The sequence below is a fragment of the Mustela nigripes genome, chromosome 4, assembly GCF_022355385.1.
Source record: "Mustela nigripes isolate SB6536 chromosome 4, MUSNIG.SB6536, whole genome shotgun sequence".
In the NCBI taxonomy this organism is placed as follows: Eukaryota; Metazoa; Chordata; class Mammalia; order Carnivora; family Mustelidae; genus Mustela; species Mustela nigripes.
Window position 1 is genome coordinate 27,895,900 of NC_081560.1, and position 19,345 is coordinate 27,915,244.

Consider the following 19,345-nt stretch of genomic DNA (forward strand, 5'->3'; position numbering starts at 1 on the left):
ATTGACTCATACAAGGTGGATCAGCTTGGAGGGGATGTTAGGGTCCAAGAGCCTTATAATTATTCTTTATATTTGCATTAAAAGGGAGAAATGGGGTTTTTGTTTTATGAGGGAGATTGACTCATACAAGGTGGATCAGCTTGGAGGGGATGTTAGGGTCCAAGAGCCTTATAATTATTCTTTATATTTGCATTAAAATTGAGACCAGTTATGTGAATTCCACCATTCAAGATGGATTTGTTTTACTCCTTTTGATAGGGTAGGCTGAGCTGGCAGGGGACCTACATTGCAGGTTGAAGTAGAGGTCATAAATGTCTGAAGTTCAACGATAAGAGGAAACTGTGAAAGATAGATCAGCAGATGATACCTGTTTTATTATTGAATGATTGGTTAAGCAATCTCAGATTTGGAGATTGATCGAGACAGTGAGGGTAGGGTAAGAAGAGTGTCCCAGGCAGAAGGAACACAAGCAAAATGCATGACTGGGAAAATGTAACATCTTCAGTAAACATTGAACAACAAATCTGTACAGATAATGGAATTATCCAAGAGATTGGAAAGAGAATGGAATGAAATTTGGGAGGACCAGAATACTAAAGGTGTTTGGGTATCATTCTCTTTATTCATGTTCATTTATTCATTTAATTCCTCATCACCTTTCTTTTTCCTTACCTCCCTCCCTCCTCTGAGATTGTAGACTGACCAAGGATAGTGAGAACAATATGTAGAAATAGGGAGTCATGATGAGGAGTGGATGCTTAAAAAAAAAAAAAACAAAAAAATAAAAACAGGTTCACTTTTAATGTGAGGGCTTTGTGGGTGCCTGAAAGGAAAGGCCTTGCCTTCAGTTGGAGAGCTGGAACTCAGGAGAAAGGCCACTGGTAGGTACTGATTTAAAACATTGTTTTGAGAAATAACTGGAGATACTCTGCCAAGGACTTGTGTGTGTGTTTGTAATATGGGGATGGGAAGGCAGCATAGAAAACAGAGCAGAAATAATCAGTGGGGTAGAGTTAGGCTCTATTTTTATGATAAATTGTGGTTCAAGTAATAATAGAGAATTAACTTATTGGTGAAGTAGATTAATTTAACACTTAAAGCGTTTGATCAGTGGTTTTAGGTTCTGTTGCTAAATTCATATATATTTGCTACTCTCAAACTCTTGGCTACTAGAAATATATGATAAGTGTTGGTTGAAGTCTTCTTTTGGAATCAGTATTAGGTTTGTGCCAGTTACTTCTTATGATATATTATTTGTAAATGACCAGATTTATAGATAATATAAATACAGTAGACCAGCATATGAACTAATCTCAGGGAAAACACTGTTTATAAACAAATCCTAGTCTAGTTGCCTTTTTCATACTAAAGAATAAAGATGAGTATTACAAGAAAATGACAGAATATAATATGTTTGAAAAGAAATATACCATAATTGGAGTGTGAAGTCAGAGGAAAAACTAATTTCTTCAGTGGGAAAAAGAAGAACTTAATAGAGTGAGGTCGGCACGTATGAAGGCGTCATAATGGAAAAATAGCTATTAATTCCTTTTTTCAGTGATTGACAATGTTAATACAGTTATTCTGGTTCTAGAAAATAGATTAACGAGAGAGGGTAATGATGCTAAACAGTGCTGTGAAAAGTGCTTTTTATAAATTATCTTTTTTTTTTAAAGATAAGAGCAAATTTAATGATTCAAGTATTTGATATTTGTAGTTTTTAAAGCATTGGAAAAATATCACTAGTTATAAAATTGGAGGTGTTGGGTGCAATGTGGTAAAGTTATCTTTATGCTGTTTAAAATTTTCGTTAACTGTAAGAGAGTTGAATACCACATAGGCTTTTAGTCCACCTGAACCCTTCTGTAGAGGGATTTGCTCATCCCTGTGGCCTCTTGGAGCTTGTTTCCAGTGATGTGAGGGGGATGTGGGGGATGTGGCGGGAAAGTCTAGGGTTGGAGATTTGCAAGTCCAGACCCAAAGGCTGCTGCATCAGGTCAGCATTTTCTCTATTCCTCCAAGTCCATTTTTTTTTAGTATTTCCCTCTTTGCAAAGCCATCATGATGTAATCAACCAGGGAACCCTATCTCTTCCATCACTGAATTCTTACAGCACCTGATCAGTAGCTTTCTTGTGGCAATTCCATCCTGTTCTGTGTACTATTTTCAGTTATTTTTGAAATAAAGTATAAGCTCTTAGAAGGCTCTTACTTTTACAGCTACTGAAGAGCCTTTAGAGTGGTTGCTGCATGGTCAGTGTAAGAAAGGGTGAATAGTAAAATAACCAGACCATTGCCAACACTGTTGAGAGCCTTTGTCTTAGTGTCCCTTTACAAATATTTAACAAATTGCTGTATGGAGTAAGGTCAATGATGTGTAGGTCTGAGGTGACCATCTTCCATGGTTTATGTTTTAAAAAGAAACATAGCCTCTTCTAGAAGAAATGGATAGAGGCTTCTGGAAAGATTTCCCCATGGTGTGGTTCTTCTTGAGTTAGGGAGTTGCCACCCTTTTGAGCTATGAAACTCAAAGCATTCCCCAAGGGAAAAAATGCATAACTCCACAAAATTTTGCTCACAACTTGAGTGGTTCAGATTCCCAAAGGTCCAGGTTAAGAGCTCCATAGCATAGAAAATTTTAAATGTGGAAACCACAAGCCCCATGTAAAGAACAGGAGGAAAAAGTATTTCTGTATTAAAAATTTGTCAAAGTAGTGGAATATTTTCATCATTGAAGTCACTGATTTTTAATATGACAATTAATGATTTTTGAAGTGGTTACTGAAATTGATAATTTTCCAACTGATAATTAAAAATGCTTTGTATAGTAGATACTAGAGGCATTGCAGAGAATAAAGATACATTTGGGCATCTGTTATGGCCCTGACCATTGACTCTTTTTAAAAGACATGAAAAACATCCTGTGACGGGATTTTGAATGTGGAAACTGTACTTCCTATGTAATGAAGAGGAGGAAAATAAAAGTACATTTCTTATTTTAAATATTTGTCAGTCGGGAAAAATATCTTGATAATTGAAGTCATAATTGATTCTGAAGTGGTAATTGAAATTGATAATTTTTAATTGATAATTGAAAATGCTCTGTGCAATGGATACTAGGGGGCATTGCAGAGAATAAAAATACATTTGGGCATCTGTTATGGTCAGGGTTGAATAATCCTCTTTAAAAGACCTGGAAAATGCTCTGTGCCAGGAAAGGACATCTGTGAAGTAAGTAATCTATTGTCACAATGTGTTGAAATCAAGAATTTAAAGAAAATGAAGTTGTCCCCATAGAGTGAGGCTTGTGTCTGGGCCCTACCATGGACTCCAGTGTCCGTGTATCTCCATTTTCTTTATCTCCTACCCCAAATGAGACATTAGCAACAGATGTGTTACCCAGCATTTTAAAATCTGATGTCCCACATCTGTGAACCATCTTCCAGACTTTACTTACTTATTTTGAGGAGGGAGAGGTGGAGGAAGTGGTGTGAAAACCCAAGTCTCTGGAGGGTTCAGAAAAGAAATAAGCATTGCTTGTACCATAACCATATGTACAACTCCTCTGGTGAAAGGAGGTCTACTTGAAGTGGCCAGGAAGAGCCTCCACTCCACCCTCCCAAGAGACTAGAGTCCTGGCCAAGAAATCAGAGTACCTGAATTCTGGTCTGCTTAACATGATCTAGATTTCACTCTCCATGACTCGAGATTGGATTGGACGTGGGCTGTGAGGGAAAAGGCCAAAGATGACCCCTAGGTTTTGGGCTCGAGCAGCTGGATGAATAGATTGCTGTTAATGACATAGCATAATTCATTGAAGGAATGATTGGTATGGGGATCTGGAAGACAGGATTGCATTTGGGGCTTGTTTGTCCTCATGCAAACTGAAATGGTAAATAAGCAGTTGGAAGCATAAGTCAAACTCTTCCGAAGGGTTGGAGCTATAGATACATGGTATTTATGACCATGTGATTTTAGGAGAGCACCCAGGTGATGAACCTGTGGATTAAGAAGTCCGAGAACCCCATCCAATATTTACAAATGTTAACCTCTCATGGGAGCACATCTCTAGCTTCAAAATGGAAAATTCATTTGCCTTATTAGAATTTATTTTTAAACATTTTTTAAAAAAGATTTTATTTATTTATTTGACAGAGATCACAAGTAGGCAGAGAGGCAGGCAGAGAGAGAGGGAGGGAGAGGAAGAAGCAGGCTTCCTGCTGAGCAGAGAGCCCAGTGTGGGGCTCAATCCTAGGACCCTGGGATCATGACCCGAGCTGAAGACAGAGGCTTAACCCACTGAGCCAGCCAGGTGCCCCTGTTTTTAAACATTTTGAAGAGCAGTGCATTATTAAAACTAACCAATAGGGGGCTGGAGGGAGGTGGGTGTGGTTATAAAAGAGCAATATATAGTGTTAAAACTCCTCAGTGTTTTGGGGCACCAGGGTGGCTCAGTCGGTTGGGGATCTTGGTTTAGGCTTAAGTCATGGTCCCAGGGCCCCATGTCAGGCTCTGTGCTCAGCAGGGAAGTCTGACTGAGTCCCTCCCCCACTCACACATGCTCACGTGCATGCGCATCTTCGCTCTCTCTCAAATCTTAAAAAATATTCCAGTGTTTTGGGGCATCTGGGTGGCTCAGTGGGTTAAGCCTCTGCCTTCAGCTCGGGTCATGATCCCGGGGTCCTGGCATCGAGCCCCGCGTCGGGCGCTCTGCTCAGCTTCCCTCCTCTCTCTCTGCCTGCCTCCCCACCTGCTTGTGATCTCTCTCTGTCAAATAAATAAATAAAAATCTTTAAAAAAAAATATTCGTGTTTTGACTGTAGTGGTGAATATATGAATTGAATTTACATAAATAAAACAAATGAATAAGCATAAAACTGAGAAACTCTGGATAAGATGGATGATTATATCAAAGTCAGGATCCCGGTTGTGATACAATTATAGTTTTATAAAATGCTGCCATCGGAGACACTAGGCAGTTGTAATGGGTGTATCTGTTTCTTAAAACTGCACGTGAAACTAATTTCAATTGAGAAGTCAACTCTTAAGAAAACAATTATATAAGCTTTCCGTTAATTTAAAAACAAAGGTAAACACTCAAGAAAACAAGGGGTGCCTGAGTGAGATAATTGGTTAAGCACCATTCTTGGCTTCAACTTAGGTCATGACCTCGGTGTCATGACATTGAACGACAGATGCAGCTCTGTGCTCAGCAGAGTCTGCATGAGATTCTCTCTTCTTCTCCCCCTCCTGCTTGTGAATGCAACTTTCTCTCTCAAATAATAAATCTCTAAACCAAACCAAAAAAGCAAAAATGGGACATTAACATTCTTACAAGTAAAAAAAAAAGTTAACCAACGGATTTACCTCCTTCAAGTTTATCTAGTGTTACAGTACACAAGGATAAAAAATAAATTATTTTCTTTACTGTATTAGCTTTTCATTTTTTTTCGACATGTTTGAAAGTATGCAATTCTAGTTTCACAAAGTCATACCAGTAGTCAGCAAACTTAGTAAGCTTTCAATCTCTGAAAATTTAATTTTCTTTTTGAAAATTTAATTTTATTGAGAGAAGGCTATTCAGAGGTCATTTGGTGCCACAAGGCTCTGCTTTTCTCGGCCTGCATTTTTTCAGACAAATGCAGTTAGGGTATGCATATTTTTTTAGAAGTAGTAGGAAATGTCTCTTACAAAGAAAATGCTTAAAAACCCAGCAGTGAGTCAAATAACTTCACTTAATATTAAGAGCTGTTAATATGAAGATATACCTATTGAAGATGTTAAATAGTGTTTTGTGAATTTGAACTATGACCTGTTTTAAGATGTTAAATACTAGTTCTTACTGGAATTAGAACTCCTTAAATGCACATGCATGCACATAACCACTTTAATTTTTCTGTGGAAAGATATTTATCAGCATTTAAGCAAAGATGAGATCATATTCCTTATTATTTTAGTGTATTTGAAGTATTGTAATTACAGGTTACTAAACATAATTTTTGCTTTTAGGACTTTGATTTCAGTTACCTGGAACAAATATGCCACACATTCTTTAACACTTTTGTTAGTTTTTAATGGAAATCATTTTGACTTTGAACACAGTGAAGAGAAACTTTGTTTCTTTTACTTCGCATCCTGTTAATTAAATTGTGTTTGTTCTTGAGATGACATAAAAAATTATTTACTAGTGATTTAGTTTTAAGAAAATTTTGGGTAGGGGCACCTGGGTGGCTCAATCCGTTAAGCATCTGCCTTCGGCTCAGGTCATTATCCTAATGTCCTGGGGTTGAGCCCCACTTGGGGCTCCCTGCTCAGCAGGGAGTGTCCTGCTCAGTCTCCCTCTGCAGTGCCCCCCTCCTCAGCTCTCCCATGCACACTCTGGTGCTCTTTCTCAAATAAATCAATAAAACCTTTTTTAAAAATCTTGGCTTTTTTAAAATTTGTTTTTAAATGAATTTGATTTTTTTAATCAACCTGGAAACATTTTTTTTTTTTAGAAGAGAACCCCAGATCTGCTTTTCTAATGAATAAATATCAGACTTTCTACATTCTTCTAACCTGTTGTTTGTGCTGGAGACAGAGTGATCTTTCCAAAATCCTATTTAAAATCTCTCAGTGAAATCCTGTTGTTGTGGGAATCAACTCTAGATGCCCTAATGTGGCTGTGAAGAGTAGTTTATGAAGTAGCTGACCTCTCTCCAGCCCCATCTCCCATGTACCTTCCGCTGCCCCCCCCCCAATATCTATCATTTCTATCATCTCATCTCATCTCTAAAGTCCTGGTGTTTTTTTAAAAAAATTTTTTTAAAGATTTTATTTATTTATTTGACAGACTGAGATCACAAATAGGCAGAGAGGCAGGCAGTGAGAGAGGAGGAAGCAGGCTTCCTGGCTGAGCAGAGAGCCGGGTGGGGGGCTCAATCCCAGGACCCTGGGATCATGACCAGAGCCGGAGGCAGAGGCTTTATTTATTTAACCCACTGAGCCACCCAGGCGCCCCCGGGTGCTCTTTTACTAGAACACCTTTCCCCATTTCTTGACTATATATGTCCTGATCCTACTAGCCTGTTGACCTGCATTGCCCCTACTCATTTTTTTCAGACTTTTTTTTTTTTTTTTTTTTTTTTGCTTTCAAGAATGCAATCTGGTCAATTTAAAGTTCTTCAGGAAATAGAAAAGTTAATCTGTATTCTCCTGGGTGTTTAATGTTGTACTCGGTATTAATCCAGTCTTCAGGTGGACCTTTATTATAGCACCTGTATTTTGTGGTCCAGGTTACTTTATGATGGAAGTAAGAAAGGAAAAGGAATTGAAGTCCAGAGAAACATTTGTAGCCCACCCAGTACATCCCACACAGTGCATGGTTCATAGGACCTCCTCAGTTTAGCAGTTTTTATGGTGAGCTAGTAAAGGAAATTGATTATGAATTGTTGAAGAGAAGGGAATCATAAGGAAAAGTTCAAAGAAATTATACAAGAAAAGGATTATTTCACTGGATCAGTGAAAATAATTTTCCATGTAAACATCTTTAAAAATGTTGGTAGCAGGCTTCTCCTACTTTCAATGAAATTTAGCAGAAGAGAATGGAACTCAAATATGGTGCCAATCTGTAAGAGAGTGGAAGGTCTCTTGATAGCATGAAGCTTTTGATACTAGAATGAGGAGAATATGAAGATTTAAATGGTAGGAAGTTCTATCAGTTAATCAAATAATACTTCAATCACTTAGCACGAACACACAAACTTGTTATGAAAATGAAGGGAATGTTTTCGAAAGGACAAAGAAGTAGAACATTATTCAGTATCTCACCACTCTGGAAATCTGAAAGAACAAAACAAGATATTTATCTATCTGGAACTACTCAGGACTGTCCTTCACAAGGACAGAGGGATGGACTGAAAAAGCTTCCAGACAATTTACTGTAATTTCAAGGAAATAAGGACTTCCTGGTTTTAGAGTTGTTGTGGAGAGGCTGGACCAGGAATTATTATAATTAGATTTTTGATAAACTGAGCTATTACCATTAGCAGTTTAACAACGTTTTTTTGGTGAACAAAACCAAAATGAAAAGTGCCCAAGAAATTTAATTGGACTGCCAATCTAATTAAGTATCATTCTGTATTCTCAATAAGTAGCTGAGGGAATTTATTAAAAACAATTGAGTCCTTAAATCTTTGCTTTAATCTGTAAGTCACTGTCATTTAGTAATCACTTATGTATAATTTCTGTTTTTAAAGCTGGATAACGCAGATGAACAAGCAGCCCAGATCAGGAGGGAACTTGATGGTCGTTTACAGCTGGCAGAGAAAATGGCAAAGGTAAATTATTAACTTTGACATCCTGTACATTTCTTTTTACTCCTATTTCTGTGAGCTGAAAAAGTTCTGTATAGATAGTATAATTCTGTCATTTTCTTCTCTGTGTGCATGCTCCTTAAGCCCAAATATCAGAGTGCATATTATCTAAATGGAGCGTATTTTCTATTTTACACATCCTTTCTTACACATAGAACATGTTTAAACTCAATAACATTTGTAGATTATTCTGAAAGCGATGCCTGAATTTCTCTAATGACCAGATTTAAAAGAATTTTAATATTGTGCTAAATATAACCTAATCAGGGAGTAAAATTTTGTCTCTGCAAAATCACGTATTCCAAGCTATCTAACATGGTGCTTGGCATATAGTGGGGTCAACTAATATTTGAATGGATGAAAAATCTAACTGAAGTTTCTAGTAAAAGACTTTCACAGGTAGTGTGTCCAGTATACTTTATTTGTACAGTCACATGTTTCTATGTAACAGGAATAAATTTCAAACATATTCTCCTTTTTTTCCATGTTATTTTATTTCTTTTTAGTGTTCCAGCATTCATTGTTTATGTGCCACACCCAGTACTCTATGCAATACGTGCCTTCCGTGATACCCACCACCAGGCTCACCCAACCCCCCCACTCTCCTCCCCTCCCAAACCCTCAGTTTGCTTCTCAGAGTCCCAGTCTCTCGTGGTTCACCTCCCCCTCCAGTTTTTCCCAACTCACTTCTTTCCATCTCCCAATGTCCTCCATGTTATTCCTTATGTTCCACAAGTAAGTGAAACCATATAATTGACTCTGCTTGACTTTTTTCACTCAGCGTAATCTCCCCCATTCCCATTCATGTTGATACAAAAGTTGGGTATTCATTCTTTCTGATGGAAGCATAATACTTCATTGTATATATGGACCATATCTTTATCCATTCATTCGTTGAAGGACATCTTGGTTCTTTCCATAGTTTGGCAACTATGGCCATTGCTGCTATGAACATTGGGGTACAGATGGCCCTTCTTTTCACTACATCTGTGTCTTTGGGGTAAATAGCCCAAAGTAGTGCAATTGTAGGGTCATACGGAAGCTCAATTTTAACTTCTTAAGGAATCTTCACACTATTTTCCAAAGTGGCTGCACCAACTTGCATTCCCACTGATAGTGTAAGAGGGTTCCCTTTTCTCCTCATCCTCTCCAACACATGTTGTTTACTGTCTTGTTGATTTTTGCCATCCTGCCTGGTGTAAGGTATCTCAGTGTGGTTTTGATTTGAATCTCCCTGATGGCTAATGATGATGAACATTTTTTCATGTGTCTGTTAGCCATTTGTATGTCTTCTTTGGAGAATTGTCTGTTCATGTCTTCTGCCCACTTTTTGACATAATTATATGTTTTGTGTGTGTTGAGTTTGAGGAGTTCTTTATAGATCTTGGATATCAGCCCTTTGCCTGTAGTGTCATTTGAAATATCTCCTCCCATTCCATGGGTTGCCTCTTTGTTTTGTTGACTGTTTCATTTGCTGTGCAGAAGTTTTTGATCTTGATGAAGTCCCAAAAGTTCATTTTCACTTTTGTTTCCTTTGCCTTTGGAGACATGTCTTGAAAGAAGTTGCTGTGGCCATTGTTGAAGTGATTATGCCTATGTTCTCCTCTAGGATTTTGATAGATTCCTGCCTCACTTTGAGGTCTTTTATCCATTTTGAGTTTATCTTTGTGTATGGTATAAGAGAATGGTCAATTTCATTCTTCTACATGTACCTGTCCAATTATCCCAGCACCATTTATTGAAGAGACTGTCTTTTTTCCACTGTATATTTTTTCCTACTTTGTTAAAGATTATTTAACCATATTGTTGAGGGCCCATATCTGGGCTCTCTACTCTATTCCACTGGTCTGTCTGTTTTTGTGCCAGTACTATGCTGTCTTGGTGATCATAGCTTTATATTAAAGCTTGAAATCAGGCAATGATATCCCCAGTTTTTTCTTTTTCAACATTTCCTTAGTGTGGGGTCCCTTCTGGTTCCATACAAATTTTAGGATTGTTTGTTCAGCTCCTTGAAAAATGCCAGTGGAATTTTGACTGGGATGGCATTGAAAGTATAGATGGCTTTAGGCAGTATAGACATTATAACAATTCGAACTTATTCTTCTTAATGCTTAAGATTTCTTAGAGTACATGGAACTTTATTATTTGCATCATTCTTTAGTAAATTGATGCATTGATTTAATAGTGGTAAAAGAAAATTATCTTTCCCAATAGACTTGAGGTTATAATGCTGTTAATCTGAGATATGTCTTCTTTTTTTTTTTTTCCCTTCTGCTAATCAAAACTTTGAATATTTGGACTCTTCCTTTACTTCCCTCCATCTTTCTGAAGAATCCTCCCTTTTGAGGGAAATTTCATCATTTCTTTTTAGGTATAATGTGTATAGTGAAGTATACAGATACTTAGTTTACAGCTCAGTGAATGTATGTGTACATTGTCCTTGTTAACCATCTCCCAAATCAAGGTATTGAACTTTCCAGCCATTGAGAAGAACATACGTCCCATGCTGATTTTAACAATTGAAATATTTCTGGTTTTGCAAGGAAAAATGTGTTTATGAATAATGCGTAAGTTTTAAGAAGCTAATACTGTGTTATCTAGAAGTATATTAAATTTTAAAAAGGGAAATTATTGAAAAACTGGAGATAAGCAGGAAAGTCGAGAAAATGAGAAATTAAGGTAGCAGAGATGATAGTAAGTTGTGAGAACTAAGGCAGAGATAGATGAAGAGGAATTTCCAGATGAATAAAGACCAACAGTGATATGAATTAGGGGCTAAAGAGTTATATTCACACATAGGACAGTGGTTCAGAGGACAACATGCCATGTTACTATCCTCTGGATATCTGGAGAGGCACTAAGAACTGTGGAGATTCAAGTGTCAAATTTATAGTGGAAGTCAAGTAGGTTAAGGCTATTGGAAGCTTTAGAGAGGAAAAAAAAACACTTTCCCCAATATGAACTGGAGAACTGGCTGGAAAAACATTTGTTTTTTTTGAAGACCTGAGACTGGGAGAGCATCCAGAGAGATGTTGCAGACCCTGTGGGGGCAGGTCTCTGGGTCTGCGATCCACATTTGTAGATTTTCTAGATGTATATAGATATAGGTACTGAGTTTATGCACATTGTTTGAGTTGGATTTGTTTCTCTAAGATCCTGGCTGAAAATGTGCTGCTTTAGAATAAAGTTTAGATGAATTTCTGGAGGGTAATGAAACATGAGGGAGAGTCTTGGGTGTCTCAAGTTCATGCCTGGGAGGAGAGTGTGGGTTTATAACCTCCAGACTTGAGAGGGAAGGATCAGTGATGCACAGACAGAGACTTTGACCACACCCCAGTGGTTTCATCACAAACACTGATACGTTTAAAGAAGTGTGGAGAAGGAAGTGAAGCCAGTGGAATTGGAAGGGGAAAAAAGGCACCAAACATAAGATGGCTTTTGGTGAATATATTCACATAGGAGATAATACATGTTTAATTGCTTTCTAACTCAGTTTCACCAATTGTAAGCCATCAGCATAAAATATTCATAAAGCTAATTATAATTTACTGATCTTGTTGCATTATATTCTTATAATAATCCTATGAACCCACAAGGACAGAGGACAGAATGAGTCTATTGTATAGACTAGGAGATTGAGATTTAGGGAAGATTACTGACTTCAAGATTACATAACAAATAACATGGTGGAGGCTGGCCTCGAAAACCTGGTCTTTGGACTTTGCTGTCTTGGGCCCCGCTGCCCCTTCAGTCTGATAAATCCAGAAGTGTGGCCCCTTAATAATTTGTAATCAGTAGCACTTCCTATCATACTTCATAGCACAATATAATAACAACAAAGCCCCAGGGCAGAAATCTTTTTCAAAGGATAGAAGTATTGACTTTAATGCTTTAGCCAAGGCATAATTATTAGGAAGTCATAGGAAAAATGTGGACTGGGCCAGAAAAACGTGTAGGCAAATCCGTGATTGCTGTTTCCTTAGATATAGAACATTAGGCAAGTTTATTTAACTTCTTGGAGCCTGAATTTTTCTATCTATAAATTCAATGAATAAATGTTTATTGAACACCTCCTAAAATAACCTGGCAATGTTGTAGGCACTTAGAATACATCCAGACAAGTGTGTAGTTGTCTTGGGATAAAACCAGACAAAAATATTTCTGCCATGCCCTGGTAGAGCTTGCATTTGGTAGAGCCAATAATAAGAAAAGAATGTTCCATATAACTGAATTATGGAAGGTGATCATTTGCTATTTTGGAAAATAAAGACAAGAGGGAATCAGGAGTGCAGGAGGAACGGAGGGTGCTTAAAATTTTCAGTGAAGAAGTCAGGTTAGGCCAGTTCTTTCTTGGCAGTACTGCTTTGTCAGTTACACCAAAAAAAAACTTGGTATCATCCCTGACTCTCTTCTTTTTCTCGTGCCTCATGACGGATTTATTAGGAAATCCATTTGCATTTGTCTTCAGAGTATTTCTAGAGTCTGACAGCTGTCCCCATCTTCCACCTACCAGTCTGGTCAAGGCTTCATCTAGTGGAAGGTTAGGAGCACTTAAAAAGGGACTAAATTTGAATGGTGAGAATTTTTTCTTTATGGAGAAAATATTTTCTTTTTCTTTCTTTCTTTCTTTCTTTCTTTTTTTTAACATTTTCATGTATATAATGCTTTAGGACCACTAATGAGCGAATAAATTAGAATATTCAAACCATGGTTTATAAGAACAACTCACAGTTAAACTAGAGGATAACCCTATTTCTGAGTCTGTTCTAATTTAAAAGATTAAATTTAACATGTATAGTTGCCTGAAGTACGGTTGATTTTTGTTTCCAAGAAAGAGGCAACATAAGCGGGCTAAATAAAGTTGAAATACTATTAATAAACCTCAGAGCTTTAAAGCAGAGTTGTCTGTCCTTTCCCCCAGAGAGGAAGAAAACTGAGTACAGTCTATTTCTTGAAAAGTTGGAAAGTGCCAATAAGACTATCAATTTTGGTGATTCCTGCCAGTCTCCTCCTTGAACAGTGATGGCGAGTGACATGTTTTTAACTAAAACTAAATAAGAATTGGACTCTTTATGTGCTAATGCTAAGTAAGCTTAAAATTTTGGAAAAAAAATTAGTGCGTCCAAACATATTTTCAAACATATTTTTTTTGCTTTGATAAAGTAAAAATTTTAAAAAGGCAAAATTATGACTCCTACAAATATAAACACACAATAAAGATTTCATTCAGTGCATGAAGAATGAGCAAACTAGTTACATGTTAAAACTAATCCAAAGAGCGTATCAAAATTAGGTGTTTTTAGAAAAGGTTAAAATAAGATTCCTGGATTAGATCTAAAAGTGGTCAGTTTCCAACAAGGTTTTAAACTATAACCATTGGATTATCTTATTCAGCAGACACACATTATTTGCATCTTTTCCAGACAAAATTCTGTAAGGTAACGTGTAACTTGACTGTTTGGGACCTTGAATCAATAAACAGTAAATTAAGTATATTTCCTCAGATGACCCTTGGATGCTCTTGGCCCCTGTAGGACATTGCAAGGACCTACCCCCTCACCTTTTTGCCTTATTTTTGAGTTTTGGATACTTTTCATAACAGCTTTTAAAGTCAGTACATACCCTGGGTGTTATACACAGCATGTATGTTCAGTGAATCCTTGAACATTATGTCAAAAACTAAGGAAAATTATGCACTTGGGGGCGCCTCGGTGGCTCAGTTGGTTAAGCATCTGCCTTAAGCTCCTGTCCTGAGATCAGCCCCACACTGGGCTCCCTGCTCGGTGGGAAGCCTGCTTTTCCCTCTGCCCTTCTCCCTGCTCATGCTTTTCTCTGTCTCGCAAATGAATTAAATCCTTTTTAAAAAGAAAAAAACACGAAAAACTAAAGATATACTGTATGTTGGCTGATTGAATTTAAATACAAAAATAAAGACAGTGCATAAATATAAAAATCTTTTTATAGCTTATTTTGCTTGTTTTTTTTTTCTCTTGCATGCTCTGAGAAACCATTCCAAAACATTGCTTTTTTTTTTGTTTCCTCCCCTCCCCCCACCCCCTACCCCCCGCCCCCGGAAAGGAAACCAAGGTATTCTGTAACTGGTTAGGTGTTTTTTCTGAGGTTGCAAACTTTTTTGGAATGTTGCTTCAAACTCTAGAGGAATGTTAAAAGGATACTTAGGAGTCTTCCTTAAGAAACTTAATTATGAATGTGGATACTCAATTACTATGTGATAATAAATACGCAGTTTTAATATTGATTATATGTAAATTATGTTAAAAGAAATAGGTGCCGGTTATATTCGGGGAGAAGAAAACAGGTGGCCTGAGACTCTGGGACTGATTTGTGAAGTGGTACCAGATGTTGCTTTCCAGCCTATGAGCAAACAGGTGGAAGTGAGTTACAGGTTAGGTGCAGGTCGACGAGAGCACTTGGGATGTGTTCCTGTCATCCCAGAGACAGGGATTTCTTAGGTTACGCTTCGAATGATGCCAAGGGAAACTAAGAGAAAGGTACTAATTTTCCTGGAGCATTAAGCAGTCATTTGCAAGGTGGCTGCTTTAGGCTTTCATTCCCAGCCAGTTTTGTACAAATAAGCTGACACGTGATGTCCTACTTCATATCATAAAGCTATAAACTTTCTTTAATGAGAGGCCCAATGCCAAGTTTCCAAAGATTAAGAAAGAACCAATAGTAGGAGAAAGCCTGCTTTTGCTGTTGGTAAGAATGTCATTGGTTATCATCTGCTTTAAGGGCAATTTGCCAATATCTGTCCGTATTTTTTTAAATCTCAGTATTTGGAATGTCCTTCTCATCGAGTTGAAAGAAACCAAAATCTGATTACAGAGATCCAAGGACCAAATGGCATTGCTCATATAGTTCAGAAAGAAAAATGAATCTTCTAGATTGATATAACATCAATCTTCTAGATTGATGTTATTCTTTTTCAGGTGTAGCTTTATTTATAAGTTGGCCTTTTGCTTTTAACATAAAAATTTCTAAACCTTTTTTTTTTTTTTAAGATTTTATTTATTTATTTGACAGAGATCACAAGTAGGCAGAGAGGCAGGCGGGGGTGGTGGGGGGCGGGGGGCAGGCAGGCTCCCTGCAGAGCAGAGAGCCTGATGCGGGGCTCCATCCCAGGATCCTGGGATCATGACCTGAGCTGAAGGCAGAGGCTTTAACCCACTGAGCCATCCAGGCATCCCCAAAATTTCTAAACCTTTTACTAAAAAACTGAATTTATGGTCATAAGGGATCTGGTTACATTTGTGTCATGTGAAAATTAATTCTAGAATTTTCAGCGTATTGCTATTAGGTGTTTTTTAATTTGAATTCTTACTTATAAAAAGGATATCCTCTTGATATATATTTGTGATTAGAAAGATGTTTGTGATGTTTGTTTCCTAATAGGCAAACACATTCATATACTGGATTTTCCTTACCGACCCGTTTACCCCAAGCAATTCAAAGTTAACAGTGACTAATTAAGATTGATCTAGACGCTGGGGCGCCTGGGTGGCTCAGTGGGTTAAGCCGCTGCCTTCGGCTCAGGTCATGATCTCAGGGTCCTGGGATCGAGTCCCGCATCGGGCTCTCTGCTCAGCAGGGAGCCTGCTTCCTCCTCTCTCTCTCTCTGCCTGCCTCTCTGCCTACTTGTGATCTCTCTCTGTCAAATAAATAAATAAAATCTTAAAAAAAAAAAAAAAATTTTCTTCCATGTAGGTTTTTAGTTATTCCTTAAGCAAGTACCTTATCAAAAATAGTTAATGTGAAAATGTTACTTATTTTGTTCCATAATGATTCTGAATAAAGGATGTAATGTACTCTTACACATAATTTGGTGATTTTAAAGCCTGGAGACTGAAGAACTGGGCAGTTGCCTTTATGTTGAATGTCATAGTTTCCAAGACAATCAGAGATATACATCGTATAATCTTCTATGATAAAATTGAAATAGTAACTTTTGTAACTTTTTTTTTTTTAATTATTTTCAAGGAGAGAAACTTCCCCAAATTTATAACAAAAGAAATGGAGACTATGTATATAGAAGAGTTGCGGTCTTCAGTGAATTTGCTAATGGCCAATTTGGAAAGTCTTCCAGTTTCAAAAGGTGGTCCGGAATTTAAATTACAAAAACTAAAACGTTCACAGAATTCTGCATTTCTGGACATAGGCGATGAGAATGAGATTCAGCTGTCAAAGTCAGATGTGGTGCTGTCATTCACCTTAGAGGTAAGTGATGTGATCCCCTGCTCACCTCTTACAGCGTAAATGAAACTGCAGAATAATTTTTGCTCACCTTCATGGTAACTTCGTGAACTGAAAGCAGTGTGATATATTTTGAAGAAGTTACCTTATTCTTCATTTGCTAGACAATCTGGTTGTGAATGCAAACTAATACAATTGTTCTTTAAACATAATCCTAGTTTCAGGATTAAATAATAAAATAGTAAGTTTTGAGAAAATTTGTCTTTGTGCTAACTATCTTGGTGTAAGTTTATCAGTAAAAGCACATTTGGGTGGAAATAGTATTTAAACACATAACCGAATTCTCTGTAACTTGGAAATTGCTTGCAGGGTTTTGGTTCTCTTTGTTTTTAACCTACTTTACCGATGGTATTTTTCTAGAATCAAATCTCACCAGCCAGCTTTGAAACACAATATTGGGTGCATGGAGATGATAAGGAGAGAATTCTTCCTTTCCAGGATGTCCAGTTCCATTATAGATACAGTACATAGTATAAAGAATAGGAACAAATGTCACACATTTAAAGTTGTGTTCTCTCAGACTGCTGAGTTTTATCCCTTTTATATAATGCACTAGAAACCAAATATGCAGACTCAGCACAGCCACCTGTTGTTGTTTTTTTTTTTGTTTGTTTGTTTTGTTTTTATGATTACATTTCTTCTTTGCTCATCTGTGTGTTGGGGCTAATCCATGTTTATACATGGCACAAACACATATAGTTGCAATATCGAGCTTAAATTCAGAGCGCGCTCAAAAATGAAAGCTTGTTACTCCTTCCTTGCTTTGTTAAATTCTCTTTGCTGGTGCCCAGTACTACTACTGAAGTTTGTGGATTGACTGATGGAGTTTTACGAGGCACCGTTTTAAATTTCTTTGTTGATAACTTCTGTCTTTTGGCTTGTTTAGTTTGCAACAGAAAAAGCAAGTGTGTGCTTTTTGTTCTTTATTCCACCTGTTCAACTCTAAGATAAATTCAGGCTTGAGGATAAGCCAACTGCCTCTCTCTTACCTTCCAGGCTAATGATTTATTTTGTAGGTTAATAGATTAAATTTACTATCAGGTTAGAAATGGGTTTTCTTCTGACCTGAGACTCTGTTCTAGGATGACCTAATGATTTTGCCGTTACTCTGGGTTTCTTCCCAATCTCTTCAGTATCTTAGATATTTAATGGAAAACTACACAGTATCTTACATGTAGAAATCTGTTTTCCTACTGACCAAGGTGTAGAATGCCAAGGTGATTTTTTTTTTAAGTCTTTGTATGAAATAAAATCTGTTACAGTATAATTTGTAAAGCAAATTACTTTTGTAATGTATAAATCTACCAGCAGAACTGGAGACCATTCAAAACACCTTCTTTCTTCTCTATTGTTTAAAAGTTTTTAAACAAAATTATAAATAACTGGCTTTTATGAACTCTTTTCCCCATTGAAAATAAAATTACCTAATGAGTTAGCGTTGGTGTGAAACTATGAATTGTTCAGTCCTTTATTGCCAGTGTATGGAACAAGGCTGCTCAGTTAACCACAGAATGGTGTTAGGAAGAGAAAATGAGTTAAAACTTCATTTTGCATGGCCTGAGAAGCTTGCCTATTTGTAAAATTGTTTTTGATAGTCCTCTACTGCTATGTCTATGTAAGGCAGATGTTTTCCTTCCATAGCATAATAGAGATGTTTTCTGTGATGTACTTCTGGTATTATAAATAGGAGTTGTATGTTCAACAGCAAAATGAAGTCACATTCCATGCAGACTACACAGTGCTTACCTGTGGACACCTGAGAGAACAGATGAGGTCCCCCTCTGTCCCCAGGGCCTTTGACCTCAGCCTAGCTAAACTCCATAATTATCCCTGGCCCATTATCTAAGCCTTGCTTCTCAACCTAAGAAAGTTCTGAAAGGCAAGCAGTTAATCCAATTTCAGGGTCTCACATTTAGTCAGTCAGGCTTAAAATTGGTCCAGTGGGAAAGGTTTTTTCTACAAACTGAAGTCTGAGTCTAGGGAGCAAGTGCAGATCTGAAAAACTGTTGAAATTTTATCACCTCTTTAAAATTGCTACCGACCGCTCGCTTGTCTCACCATACCCTGTTCTCTTAGCAAGCTGAATTTTTGCCACAGCTCTTACCACCTAACGCACCTAATTCAGTTTGTTTATTTTTCATTATCTGACAGAGTCGACTAAATGGTAAGCTACGGGAAGTTAAAGTCTTGTTTTGTTTGCTGAAGTATCAAAAGGGCCTAAAACACTGCCTGGCACACAGTTGACTTGATAAATACTGATTGAATTAGGGACTTTGATGGTATTAAGAAATAGCAGTGAAAAAAATAAAAAGGCAGAAGGTAGCCACAACAAGATGACTTTTAGGTCTTTCCGTGGATGAAGGCTTCAGAGAGAATAACAAAACAAGAGCAAAGCTAACCTGCAAAACCACAAGCCAGTTATTGAATATGAATATTCGAGTAAGGGGAGGACGACAAAGGTTAATGTGTGAAGTTGAGTCCGCATGTCTGAAGAGGGATGGTGTCACTGGCATGAGTACAGCTGATTTTTCGTAGTTTTCATCGGTATTAGGTTGGCAAAGCAGGTGACCACTTCTTTATCTGATAGTCCATGTCCCACATACAGCTCAGCTGTATTTTCTCAAACCTGCCCATGACTCGGTGCCATGTAACTCTGGTCAATGCATCATTCAGAAGCATGGTACCAAGTTTTATATTTTGGACATGCCTCCCTTCTTTTTG

General features: G+C 37.4%; 1 protein-coding gene across 10 annotated transcripts in view; it reads left to right on the top strand.

Annotated features, from left to right (window-relative positions):
* The window catches only part of CADPS2 (calcium dependent secretion activator 2), a 528,014-nt gene that overhangs the window by 206,896 nt on the left and 301,773 nt on the right, over nt 1-19,345 (top strand). For all 10 annotated transcript variants that reach the window (XM_059396493.1, XM_059396490.1, XM_059396492.1 and 7 more), the window contains 2 exons: nt 8,237-8,317; nt 16,352-16,588. In XM_059396493.1, coding sequence (XP_059252476.1) covers nt 8,237-8,317; nt 16,352-16,588 — 318 coding nt within the window. The remainder of the gene's footprint in view (nt 1-8,236; nt 8,318-16,351; nt 16,589-19,345) is intronic.